Source organism: Oryctolagus cuniculus, chromosome 20, assembly GCF_964237555.1.
Source record: "Oryctolagus cuniculus chromosome 20, mOryCun1.1, whole genome shotgun sequence".
Lineage (NCBI taxonomy): Eukaryota > Metazoa > Chordata > Mammalia > Lagomorpha > Leporidae > Oryctolagus > Oryctolagus cuniculus.
Genome location: NC_091451.1, coordinates 45,269,754 through 45,283,716, shown reverse-complemented (window position 1 = coordinate 45,283,716; position 13,963 = coordinate 45,269,754). Strand labels below are relative to the sequence as shown.

General features: G+C 52.2%; 1 protein-coding gene across 1 annotated transcript in view; it reads right to left on the bottom strand.

The window, feature by feature from the left end:
- Positions 1 to 13,412, bottom strand: part of DYNC1H1 (dynein cytoplasmic 1 heavy chain 1) — a 65,322-nt gene extending 51,910 nt beyond the window's left edge. Inside the window, exons 1-5 of the mRNA XM_051834910.2 lie at positions 12,994 to 13,412; positions 5,009 to 5,096; positions 1,232 to 1,405; positions 807 to 1,062; positions 253 to 439 (exon numbers count right to left, since the gene is read on the bottom strand). Coding sequence (XP_051690870.2) covers positions 253 to 439; positions 807 to 1,062; positions 1,232 to 1,405; positions 5,009 to 5,096; positions 12,994 to 13,252 — 964 coding nt within the window. The 5' untranslated portion in view covers positions 13,253 to 13,412. The remainder of the gene's footprint in view (positions 1 to 252; positions 440 to 806; positions 1,063 to 1,231; positions 1,406 to 5,008; positions 5,097 to 12,993) is intronic.
- Positions 13,413 to 13,963: the final 551 nt, after the last annotated feature.

The window sequence follows — 13,963 nt, the reverse complement described above, 5'->3', positions numbered from 1 at the left end:
CCGCCTAACCTACACCAGCTTCCTGTCTGGCTGCCCAAAGCATGCTCGATCTCGCACCAGAAGGGCCACCCCCTAGAGGAGCCGAGCAGCTGAGAAACCAGGTCGCCCAGCACCTGGGTGGCTCACATCTGGACACGGCTAGCAGTGTCACTCACTGGAACTGGAGGAGCATGAGAAAGAAACCGTTACAAGCACCTACTCATCAAACAAGACCTCATAAAGCAGCACAGTGATCTCCTGGCCAGGTTTTACCTGTGTCGGTGTCAAAGCTGACGGTGGCGTGGAAGCGCTTGCCATGTTTCAAGATATCCAGGGTCAGGAGGACCTCGGGGCTCTCGCGCTTCTCCTGGATGCGATACAGTGCACGCTCCAGGTTCAGCCAAAAGCTGATCTCCTGCAGAGCAGTTCCCGACGCAGGATCCCGATCCAGCTTGGTCACCTTTGAAGACAAAACAGCACTCAAGGATATCCACTGTTCCAGCACAGGTAGAAAAAGTATCATTAAGTAACACAAATTAACAGCTACACTTCAGGTGGATTTCCTGCCTGTAAATTAAAAGTGGTTCGGTTTGGGATGCTGGGATTAATGCTCTTTCGGGCTCAACACAAGAGATCTCCAACAGTTCACGGCAAATCTGCACTTTCTTGCGTTCCCTTCCCACGACCTGTTTGGAGCCCCTCAAGCTGTGCCCTGAGTAACGCTGTCCCCGTGCTGAGTGTTCCTTGTCGACAGAGAGGCCGGCGAGCCTTCCTGCAGCACTGCAGGCAACCGTGGCATGCGCTAACTTTCAGTACTCTGCTCTTACTTTCTGAATTTCTCGGATCCAGCGGTTAACTCCGGACTGCAGCTGATTGAGAAACGTCGGGTCCTCAACCTTGTCTCCAAAGTCTGTGACTTTGGGCTTCTCGCCGCGCTCGTAGCACTGCTTGGCCACGTTGGTGATGAGGGGGTGCACGGGCAGGCTGATCTCCGGGATCTCGATGTTCTGCTGCAAGTGCAGGAGCCCCATCTCCAGCTCTGCGATCTTCTTCTCGACCGAGGGAGCCATTTTATCGCCATCCCTACGAAGACGCGAGGTCCACGGTCAGGTTTCAGGTCTGCCAAATGCTAGCGAGCCACGTATTCACTCAAGCACCGCGCTCCCAACTCCCGGGTTTCACATCACCTTTGCGTGTGTGAACGGTAAGTGAGCCATGGCGTTCAAACCACAGAAGGAAAAGCGGCACTCACCTGTCTGCTTTGCCAGACTCTCGGATGTAGGACTTGAAAAAAGGAGCCACAGCATTGCTGATGAAAGAATGCAGCGTCTCGTAGGGCGAGTCTTCGCTGAGCGTGAGCACGCGGAGCTGAGCAGACACTGGCTTATCCGCGTCAATCACAGGAGTTCGTTTAATGAACGCCAAGCTTAAAGCAAGCAAAAGAAATGAGTGCAGCCCCATTCCTAAGCAGCCTCACTAACCGCAGCCACCTTTGTGTTGCACACAAATTAAAACTTCATTTGTGAGTTTAGTTTAAAAATCACATTAAGAACTGACTCCACACTGAGACTGCTGCCTGTCTTTCTCACTCTGAGAACTAGGGAATCGGGGTCACGACTCTATCACGGGATCACAAAACAAGGCAAAGTTAACTTGCCGTGTAAACGGGCTGAACTCACGATCTTGGCCTAAAACTAGCCTGCCCTAGTTAAGTTGTAACTGTAAGTTACAAGCCAAGATGTACTTAAACCTCACCTACGCTAACCTGAACCACTCATTCGCTGCACTAAGTCACATATCTGTTTGAGGAAACCAAAGTCCCTCACAGGGAAGTGAGAAGAGCGCACTGCAGGCTCTCTGCCTGGCGCTGGCCATCTTTTCCAATTTTACCTCTTCCCCACTCTAAGTCATCACTTAAATTAGACATCGCATCTCCTCCACATACCACGTGTTATGTGTCTGCATAACCATCTGATGAAAGCCAGGCACCGCCCACAGTCAGCCCCAGCATGGCTCCTCCCCGGGCCTGTCCCTGATCTGAGCAATCTCTCCAACGTTCGTGTTCTGGGACGTTTTGCTGAATATTAGTTGTATACCTGCCAATTTTCTTCTCAAAGACCAGAAGCTTCTTGGGAACAGGCATTGGGTTTTATTTGTTTGCTACTGTTACAACAGGTGCTCAACAATAACTAATTAATGGATTCAGACTAACTAAAGCTGTTTCAATTTTCCAGCTCCCAGACCAGAACTTGAAATACAATTAAAAAGTCAATGAAGGATTCAACATGGGAAGCAGACCACACAGCAGACTCACAGAATAACAAATGCCCTAAACAGCACTCTGGCCTCAGAATCAGCCCTTTAGGCATTCAGATCTGGCTAAAAAGCCCATGAAAGCACTTCAGGCATGGAAAGCCAAGCCACTGGCAAAAAAATGACCTACACGAAAGATCTCTGTGAGTGAGAACTCAGTGGAAAGAAGGGGCCATCAAAAAAGGAGGTACCTTTCTCTGAAGGGAGGAGAGAACTTCCACTTTGATTATGGCTCTGTCTAAATACTGACAGTGTTTGTGGGCTCAAAAGGCTTCCCTAGCCTTGGCAGCTCATGAAAAGAGACTTGAGTGATCACTGATGTCATAAATAAGAATTTCAATTGTTAAATCAACAACAGGAGTCACTGTGTACTTGCTCCCCATGTAGGACCCCTGTCCTTAATGAGTTGTAGTATGAGAATTAATGGTAAAACTAGTCTTCAAACAGTACTTTATACTTTGTGTTTCTGTGTGGTGCAAACTGTTGAAATCTTTACTTAGAGTTGATCTTCTGTATATAAAGTTAATTAAAATTGAATCTTAATGAAGAATGGGATCGGAGAAGGAGTAGGAGGTGGGACGGGAGGGCAGGTATGGGGGGAAGAACTGCTATATTCTAAAAGCTGTACCTATGAAATTTGTATTTATTAAATAAAAACTTTCAAAAAAAAAAAAACAGGAAAACAAAAACAAAAACAAAAACAGCCCCCCCCCCAAAGTCAATGAAGTTTCCTGATGTGACGCATCTGAGAAGGAACAAAATCACAACCATATTCCGAAAACACATACCCTGAATCTAATTATGGGAAAAACATCCAACAAACTAATATTCCACGAGGGGCCGGTGCTGTGGCATAGCCGGTAAAGCCACCGCCTGCAGTGCCGGCATCCCATATGAGCACAGGGTTGAGTCCCGGCTGCTTCATTTCCTTCTGATCCAGCTCTCTGCTATAGCCTGGGAAAGCAGCGGAGGATGGCCCAAGTCCTTGGGCACCTGTACCCATGTGGGAGACCAAGAAGAGGCTCCTGGCTTCGAATTGGCCCAGCTCAGGCCGTTGCATCCATTTAGGGAGTAAACTAACAGATGGAAGACCTCTTTGTCTCTCTCTCTCTGCCTCTGTAACTCTGCCTTTCAAACAAATAAATAAATCTTAAAAAAAGACAGATGTTCCATGAAACCACTGGTCTGTAGCTGTCACATACATCTACGCCAGGAGAGGCTGACAGGTTGGTGGGCTGCCCTGGAGGAAAGCAGATGCGAGGGGAGACTCAGGGCAGGGCGTGACCCTGGACCGGGCCCTAGGTCACGGATTATGACAATGAGACTTCTGAGACAATATGAACATTACTCTAATGAGACACTGACATTATAGCAACAAATATGCTTTCTGACGTCGATAGCCGAGGCTTTGTGCTTGCTCCTAGGAAAACACACTCAAGCACTTAGGGATGAGGGGTACACTGTTTATCACCAACAGGACAAAAAAATGCAAAAGTGGCCAATGTGCACCGAGACACCTGGGGTTCTATATTCATGTGACTTCCTAGAAACCTGAAAAAGTTTAGGGCGGGCACTGTGGTGCAGTGGGGTAAGCTGCTGCCTGGCAGGACCATACCCCATGTCAGACTGCTGGTTTCAGACCTGGCTCCTCCACTTCCAGTTCAGCTTTCTGCTAAGGTACTGGGGTAGGCACTGGATGATGGTCTAAGTACTCCCACCCACAGGGAGACGCAGATGGAGTTCCTAGCGTCTGGCTGCAGCCTGGCCCACCCCTGCTGTTGCAGGCATTTGGTGAGTGAACCACAGGATGGAAGATCTGTCTCTATTCCATTCTCTGTCATTCTGCCTTTAAATATTTTTAAAAAAAAAATTGGGGCCAGTGTTGTAGTATAGCAGGTTAAGCGGCCACTTGCAATACCAGCATCCAATATGGGTACTGGTTCGAGCCCCAGCTGCTCTACTTCTGATCTAGCTCCCTGCTAATGCACCTGGGAAATCAGTGGGAGATGATCCAACTGATTAGGCCCCTGTCATCCATGTAGGAGATCTGAATGAAGCTCCTGGCTACTGGTTTTGGCCTGGTCCAGCCTCAGCTGTTGTGGCCATTTGGGGAATGAACCAGCTGATGGAAGACCTATCTCTCTGTCTCTGTCTTTCCCCTCTCTCTGTAAGTCTGCCTTTCAAATAAATAAATAAATAATTTTTTAAAATGTTTTTTAAAAAGTAAGTTTCTAAAAACCACTGCAGAACCAGTAACATTTACAGATTTCAATGTGGATATGTTTATCCTACTGCAACTTGATGCAATCTTTCTAGAAGGCGGAAAGTCCAGCGATATGCATCACAAACATTAACGGTCTTTGCCACTGAACTAGTCATGCTATCTTTAGGGATTTATCCTAAAGAGATCAGACCTGTACATGAGAATGTTTACTAGTTATCTGTAACAATGAAGATCAGATATGAGATATCATGAGAGTATCACTAGATATGTTAAGTACATAATGGCTGATATAAAGATGGATGCTGTGACAATTAAAAGACGACAGCATTTACAGTGCATTGAATTGGAAATCCTAATTTGAAAACAAGAAATCAAAGATACTGAACTTAAACAACAGAAGTCTAACTTGTTCATCTGGATCAGTTAAGATTTACGTTAATTCTGTTCTCACAAATTCAAGATCTCAGATAATGGTATACCCACACTACTCACCTGTTGGACTTAACCCCATAATGAATGTCAATGTTGATGTTATAGGAAATGAATTCTTTTTCTTCTTCTCCTTCATCACCGACATCCTCTATAAATCAAAATAGATACTTCAGACTCATATCAACATTTCACCCTCTTATTTGTCAACTGCTACCCCTACTCTGACATTTAAACCGCCACGTCGCAGCTGCTGGTTGGGACATCCACACTGCACATCAGAGTGCCTGGGTTCGAGTCCCAGCTCCGCCTCCTGCTAACGCACATCCTGGGAAGCAGGTGACGGCTCAAGTAGCCAAGTCCCTTACTACCAACATGGGAGACCGGATTGAGTTTCTGGGAGTTGGCTTCGACTGCCTAGGCAGTTGGAACAGAGGGAGCTCTCTCTGTCTTTCGTCTCTCAGATAAATGAATCCATGTAAACCTCCCCATGACATGGCGCTATTTATTTTTCCTTCCCTACATGTTTTTTCTTAGCCCTGCCTTGTCACTTATTTGCTGTGTGATCTTGGGCAAGGTGGTTAATCTCCTGGCACCTTCCAGGTGCTGCTGGCATTCCTGGGTTCTGGAGAAGGAATCGAGTGGGTGCACATGCAGTGCGAGGGTGGGGGGGTATTAATGGTAAAACTAGTCTTCAAACAGAACTTTATACTTTGCGTGTCTGTGTGGGTGCAAACTGTTGAAATCCTTATTTAGTATAGAGTTGATCTTCTGTATATAAAGATAATTAAGATTGAATCTTAACGAAGAATGGGATGGGAGAGGGAGTAGGAGATGGGATGGGAGTAGGGGTGGGAGGGCAGGTATGGGGGGAAGAACTGCTACAATCCAAAAGCTGTACCTGTGAAATTGATGTTTATTAAATAAAAGCTTTCTAAAAAAAAACGCCTGGGTTCAGTACTCAGCTGGGCTCCTGGCTCCAGCCTATCCGGGCCCGCTGTAGGCATCTGGGGAGTACATGGGAGCACTCTCTCCTCTGCCTCTCGAGTAAATGAATAAAAACAAACAGAACACCCCGGGCATGACGGGCATTCCCCAGTCTTCCTGTCCTCACTCCACCACAGCACCTGTCAGTCTGCTCCAGGTGTGATGCAGGCCAGGTTCCTCACAGCATGACACTGCATGCACTCACTAAAAACTCCCTGGAATCTGACAGCATGACAGCCTCGTGAGGCAGCTGAGCCAAACCCCCAAAGTTAAGGGGAGACCAGAAAGCACCCCCAGCCTCTCTGTGTGGTGTTACCCTGAATGCCCTGACTGAACCATTGCAGCTGCCCCGGCACAGGAGGCCTCTGCACCGGAACAGTGACCTTGGCTCCCATCAGGGCCTCCTGGTGACAGACAAGGCAGGCGACCCAGCTTGTCCCACTGCTCACAGCTAAGTGGTCCTGGGAATGCACTTCCCCTGGGCATCAACGCTGCAGATGTAAAACGGACAGTTGAGGAGAGGCGAGCTATTCAACCAGACAACCTACAGGATTTCGTTTTATAAAACTTTTGTTTGTTTATTTTCATTTTATTTGAAAGGCAGAGAGATAGAAAGCAAGATCTTCCATCTGCAAGTTCACTCGCTGGCTTTAAAGTTTAAAAAAAATACCCTCACACTAAAAAAGTTGTTAGGGTGGAGTTATGAAATATCCTCCCCCTCAATTTTCTCAATTTCTCATAATTCCATTCAATGTTTCTATAAAACATGTTATCAAAACACTACTTGATAAATAGAAAATAAAAACAGCATTATACAACCAAAGGAAATCACCAACACAACTAAAAACATAGTGTGTGAATTTGGAATTATCGACCCTCCCCAGAATCTAACAAAACCACACAGGAACAAAAGGTGCAGTTTGAGCACAGCGGTGAGGCTGCAGCCGCTTCCCAGTGCCACGGGGTGGAGGGAGCCGGCACCGCAGCTCCGCGAGCCAGCCAGCCGGCACACTGCAATGCAGAAGAATGCTGCCTGGGCTCCGGCGGGCACACCCAGTGACGTCACCTCACCAATGCAGGCACACTGCCCTGCGGCCCTGGGGAAGCCCCGCCTCCCTGATGACAATTTGTGCAAGTCATTATTGATTGCACACTCCCTCTCCGTGCACACAGGCGCAAGGCTGAGGCTGTCCTGCCCCATTTACAAGGACAGAGCCTGGGACGCTGCTCTGCCCCGAAAGGGCCCACAGCTTCCTGACAATAACCTGGAACTCTACTTTGGTAAATACTTTAAAAATGGTTCAGAGGAGAGAGACACTTGATTGTTAACGTTTAGTAAGAGGCTACTAATGCTGCTCTTCTTGTATTTAGAAGCTTCACCTTGGCCACTCAAGTAAAGTTACCGGTTACTATGTAGCCGGACAGCCCGGTGCTGCTGTCAATACAAAGAATCAGAGAACCTGCCCAGAAGTCCTCGCTGCAGGTCCCTGAGACCCAGCACAATGTCTGCTGGACACTTTCGTGATCAACTTCTGAGTTCAATACATGTCTAAGCTTCGAGAATGGCCTTTGGCACTAACCAGTGCGGCAGTCTACTGCCAGGCTGGCGCAGCGCGGGGCATACCACTGACTGGCAGGCTGGCGCAGCGCGCGGCACACCACTGACTGGCAGGCTGGCGCAGCGTGCGGCACACCACTGACTGGCAGGCTGGCGCCGAGAGTGAGCAGAGCGTCCAGCTTAACCAAGTACAGGATCGAGTTCAGTCACCCTGAGAAGCACCCTGCACTCTCCTAAGTACCAGGGCACGTTTCCACCACGTCCAGGGAGTGGTGGCCAGAGGTGGGGCGGAGCACTCTGGTGAGGCCCGAGGGTGGCCTGGCCCTGCAGCTCTCTCCCAGCCACAGGGTGAGTGCTCCCTTCCCCCGCCCGTGGACCAGCCGTTCATTTCCCTCCACCTACACACTACCAAATTACCTGTTCTGGGCCCCTGCTTAACCTCTCATCTTCCCCTTCTACAATCCCAAACACACGTCCCGCATTGCTTTCCCATCGGGATCACACGCGTCCTCCCGTGTGCTCACGCGGCTGCTTTCGCTTTCCCTTTTCTGTCTCTGGACGTCCACCCTTTCCTTCTGCAGCAACCACTCTCGCTCCAGTGCAAGTCTACCAACGCGCTGAGAAAGTCTGCATGCTCGCCTCAGCCCAAGACTCCACTGACACTGCCTGCATACCAAGGGAGCATGGCACACGGAGAGTACTTGTGCGCAGTGTGAAACTGGGGCTCATTTTGGTATTTCCAGAAAAAGAGGAGAAATAGGGAGTTAAAAAAACCCTAGTTAGTAAGGGACCTAGCACTAGTTCACGGGGTGGGTATGTGGGGCGGCAGTTAAACCACTTACTGAGACACCCGCACCTCAGACTGGAGGCTCTGCTTCCTGCTAATGTATCTTGGAAGGTAGCGATGATGGCTCAAGTGACCGGACGCCTGCCACCCTCACGGGAGATCTGGACGGAGTTCTGGGCTCCTGGCTTCAGCCTGCCCAGCCTTGGTGGTTGTAGGGTTTTTTGGAGTGGGGAACAGGGAATGAACCAACAGATGGAAGATCAATCAATGAATCAATCAATCTTTCCATTGCTCTGCCTTTCAAGTATATGAAAAAATAAATAAGCATTAAAAAAAAATAGCGTTGGGGCCAGCAAGCTCCTGCCTGCACCAAAGGCATCCCATATGGATGCCAGTGTGTCTCACTGCTCCACTTCTGTTCCAGCTCCCTGCTAACAACTTGGAAAAGTAGTGGCAGATGGCTCAAGTGCTTAGGCCCCTGCACATGGAAGACCTGCATGGAGCTCCTGATTCCTGGCTTCAGCCTGACCCAGCCCAGGCCGTCGCAGCCACTTGGAGAGCGAACTAATGAATGGATGATCCCTCCCCACCGCAACTCTGCCTTTCATATAAGTAAATAATTTTTTTAAAAGTTTGCTGTGCCAAAACACTGGCCCCTATACTCCCATTATAACTGGATGCTAGAAAATTGCAGATTCAGAATCTTCCTTAAAACATCCTTTCCCCAACTGGGTCTTAAAGTCCTGGGGTTTTGACTTCCTCATTCACGAAAGCCGGGACTAAACCTCTCCTGCTGTTCCCAACCTGAATCCCTCTCTGCAGTGCCAGGAGATGGCTCCCATCCACTTCACAGTTCACGGCTACTGTTTCCAGCGTGCTGTCCCTACATTCCTTTACTATGCTACACTGCACATTCAAGTTCATGTCACTGCAGGCTGGTCTGTCCCACAGAGGGTGACAGCGTGGGACTGCGGGAGCCCGCTGCGTGGACTCCTGCCTGCCGCTCTAAGCAGCAAGACGGTTTAGTGGAAAACTCCCCCTGTGGACCCAGAAGCCACTTCATTAACCATCCGGGCGCCAGGCAAAGGCCAGAACTGGATCCTATGCGTTTAGTCATCAATCTGCTACATTTCTTCACCTTCAGGAAAATCATTTCCTCAGACAAATTTAACAAAACCCTGCAGCACTTGCCAGAGTGCTCTACCTCCAGAACGCTGAGTCACACAAACCTCTGGTGTTCGGCCACATTCCAGTCCCGGCACCCCTGCACTAACCAGGAGGAGGCCGGCCCCCACGCTCTCTCTAGGGGGAAACTAGAATTCTGAGCTTACACACTCGTCAAAGACAGCTACTATGTTGGCTCCAAGGCACTAACACCCCCCCAACCCGGCCACCTGACCTCGGCCTGGCTACCATGGAGCCGCAGAGCACAGTCAAGGCCCCAGCCATTGCTACCCCGCCACACCGCCCTGCACCAGGGCAAGACGCGACAGAACGGTGCTTCACCAGCGAGTGCTACCGAATGTCCTGGCATGGAGTGAGCATGTATGTGGCCACAATTTTAAGGGTACACTGTGACACCAAATAATGTCCAAGTCAGAACTCCAGGAAGATTTCTCTTTAAAATGAGGAGCTCGAGTTTAATAGCCCCTTCCCTACTGGCTCTCCACTGGCAATGTCAGCTGTGAAATTCACCTCCTTTATTCCAGACTTTGAGAATGCCACACTTGAACAAAAAAGTTTGTAGCTGGCTGGGAGCTGCGTAAACAACACATACGTGGGAGCTGGCACTGTGGTGTAGCGGATAAAGCCGCCACCTGCAATGCCAGCATCCCTACATGGGTGCCATTTCATTTCCCTGATGCTCAGCTTCTGATCCAGCTCCCTGCTAATGCTCCTGGGAAAGCAGTGGAGGATGGCCCAAGTCCTTGGGCCCCTGCACCCACAAGGGAGACCTGGAAGAAGCTCCTGGCTCCTGGCTCTGGCCTGACCCCAGCACTGGTTGTTGCAGCCATTTGGGGAGTGAACCAGCAGGTGGAAGACCTTTCTGTCTCTCTCGTTCTCTGTCTTTAACTCTCTCTCTCAAAATCTTAAAAAAAATTCATATTCACATTTATGGCTTCATAAAAAATAATGCTTCTGTATTCAATTACAAGTGTTTGGAAGCTTCTTCACACACACACACCACACACACACACAGGCATAGCAACAGATAAAAGCAATTTCTCTGTTCATTTAATAAATCATGTAAATTCATGTGCAGTCCAGGCTAAACCATGTGGGTGCTCTCTGCAGTATTAACTGTCTCTGTGTAGCCAGGATGCTAATAAGACTGGCGAGACCACTGACCACAACTGGGAGGCTGGGGCCGCGGTGCAGCAGGTTAAGCCATTGTTGCGACACCAGTGTCCCATATCAGAGCGCCAGTTCAAGTCCCAGCTGCTCAGTTTCCTACTAAAGTACCTGGGAAGGCAGTGGATGAGGCTCAAGGACTTGGCCCTGCCACTCATGTGGGAGACCTGGATGGAGTTCCTGGCTCCTGGCTTCAGCCTGGCCCGGCTCTGGCTGACTGCTCTCTGGGGAGTGAACCAACGGATGGAAGATCTCTATCCCTTTTAGTTGCTCTGCCTTTCAAATAAATAAGTAAATCTTAAAAGAAAAACTACAGTGGTGGTTAACAGAGGCTGGAGCGCACAGGGGAAGGATAAGGAACAGTGACTAAGAGATACTAAGTTACAGTCAGGAGTAAGAAGTAGTGGTGGGGCCTGTGCTGAGTTGTCGGCAACTCATATGGGCGCCGGTTCAAGTCCTGGCCGCTCCACTTCCGATCCAGCTCTCTGCTATGGCCTGAGAGAGCAGTAGAAGATGGCCCAAGTGTTTGGGCCCCGTACCTGCGTGGGAGACCCAGAAGAAGCTCCTGGCTTCAGATTGGCACAGCTCTGGCTATTACAGCCATCTGGGGAGTGAACCAGACCTCTCTCTCTCTCTCTCTCTGCCTCTCTGTAACTCTGCTTTCCAAATAAATAAATAAATCTTTTAAAAAAAGGGGCTGGCGCTGTGGTGCAGTGGGTTAGTGCCCTGGCCTGAAGCACCGGCATCCCATATGGGCACCAGTTTGAGTCCCAGCTGCTCCACTTCCCATCCAGCTCTCTGCTGTGGCCTGGGAAAATGACAGAGGATGGCCCAAGTCCTTGGGCCCCTGCACCCACATGGGAGACCTGGAAGAAGCTCCTGGCTCCTGGCTTCGGATCGGCGCAGCTCTGGCCATTGCGGCCACCTGGGAAGTGAACCACCAGATGGAAGACCTCTCTCTCTCTGTCTCTCCCTCTCACTGTCTGTAACTCTACCTCGCAAATAAATAAATAAACAAAATCTTTAAAAACCTCATTGAATAGTACTTTAAAACAAGATGGAAAGGTTTTGAACGCTTTCATCGTATCATGAGTTTGAATAAACAGATACGCGTATCCTGAGTAGACATCAGGCATCACATGCTCCCCCATAAATATGTAAAATGTGTGTCAAAAGTTTAAATGATTCTTTAGTCGCATGTGAAGAAGCGCAGCCCAGACGGGTGGATTGTCAGAAATGCATCAGAAGTCTGTGTAAGCACAGGAACGCGGTGGGGTTGGGATTTTAGGTCGTGACTGCTCAGTCAGCTTCCAAAAGTGCAAGTCATGATGGGCGAGCCTGGCTGCCGGGTCTGCACCGTGCTCAAAGTTAGACAGAGATGCTGTGCCCTGGACAGTGACCCCCAGGGAGACGCTTCTCCTCCCTGCACTGCGGCGAAGCGGAATTTAGAACGACTGAGAAAGGTGAATTTCCGGTCATCCTGCAGGAGCGAAGAACAAAACCGGCAATCCCCGCCCCCCAAAAAGCACTGTGGCCGCGGTTAAGACGCAGTCACTGACTTCAATACAGAAACCGTCGATTAAAGTCGCCCACAGTCAAAACACTCAAAATGGAACTCAGATTCTTTTTTAAATTTACTTCATTAAAAATGACCTCAGGAGCCCAAACGCTGACAGTGCTATCTGGGTCAAAGGACTCCGGGTGACTTCGTCCTCTGCGAGCCGACGTTTTCAACGCTTGGTTTCCCGTAGGAACACCTAAGCCCCCGGCCCCCGGCCCCCAGCCCGGCAAGCCCCGTCCGCAGGGCTCATGTGCGCGGAGCACGGCGCGTGGATCTGAGCACGCACAGCCGCGGAGAGGAACGAACTATCGGACCCGGAGAGCGCGCCGGGCCGGGCTCGCCCCGCGGCTTCCGCAGCCCCCAGCCCGGCCGGGAACACGTGCGGGCAGCCCCCGCCCCCGCGCAGGTGCCACGCCCAGGCAGCACCCCCGCACCGACTCCCCGCGGCCTCCACCTGCAACGCGGGGCCCGGCCACGCGTGACACACCCCGGGCGACCCCGCGACAGCCGGCCGGGAGCCGCACGCCGGGGTACGGGCCGCCGCGGGGGATGCGGGGGATGGGGGGATGCGGGGGAGCGCGTGAGCGCCGCGGCCGGCCCAAAACGAAACCGCGACACCGAGGCAGGGATGCGGCCTCCGCCCGGCCCGGCCGGCCGCCGCTGTCTCCACCCAGCTCGGCCATCTTGGGAGGCCCGCGCAGACAAAGCGGGCCCATTGTCTCGGGGGGACGCAAGGCCGGGCGGCCCCCGGACCGCGAGTGGGGCGAGGCCCGCAGGGCGCCGCCCCGCACCCGCACCCGCACCTTTGAGGGTGGAGCGCTCCACCAGCACCGTGTGGACCTGCGGGTCCGACAGGAACTTGCGCATCTGCTCCAGGGCGCTCTTCTCCTCCAGCGCCGCCTCCAGCGCCGCGGGCGCCTCGCCGCCGTCCTCCAGCAGCAGCGGCACCAGCTTGCGCAGGTGCTTCTGCAGCACCGACACGTCGGCCACATTCTGCACGGCCGACACCTCCAGGCCGGCCGAGCCGTCCTCGCCGCCGCCGCCGCCCCCGGGCTCCGACATGGCGCCGCGCTCGGGCCTGCGGGCAGCGCTGAGAAGGCGGCCGCGACTCCGCGCGCGAGACCGGGCGAGACGGATAGAGAGAGAGAAAGAGAGAGGAACGGCCGCCGGAAGCCGGGTCGTCCGCTAGCCGCGGCCGACTGAGGGGAGCTGCCGCCGGCTCCGCCCTAAAGGCAGCCGCCGCCCGCCGGCCCCGCCCCGCCCTCCGCCGCAGCCACCGGCGCCCGCTCGCGCCCCTGACGTCACGACGCCGCGCGGGGGGCGGGGCCTCCGCCGCGGAGCCCGCTGGGACTCGTAGTCCGTGCCTGGGCGGGGCCCGCATCCCAGCGAGGCGAGCCCTGAGGATGCGGCTGGACTTGGTCACGCTGTCCGTGCGCGGTGATCGGGAACCGCATCCGCCGTGTGCGCCGATGTGGACGCAGAGAATGACACAGAGCCCTAGAAACCCGCATAAACTGACTGAATGATGGAAGGGTGCTCAGCACTGTTCCGAGCCCGAGAGCAGTGTCCAGCCGGGGGCCTCGCTAGGGGGCATTCCCAGCGGAGGACGGCGCCTGTACACAGGCAGAGGGGCCTGAGGGTGCAGGGCGGTGCAAGGTGGAAGCAGGGGTGGGGACAGCCACGCTGTGACAGGTCCTGGCTCCTTGCGACACAGTCATCCTCCCCCCGCCCAAGGATACTGTGAGGGCCGGCAGGGAGACCTACACGGGCGCG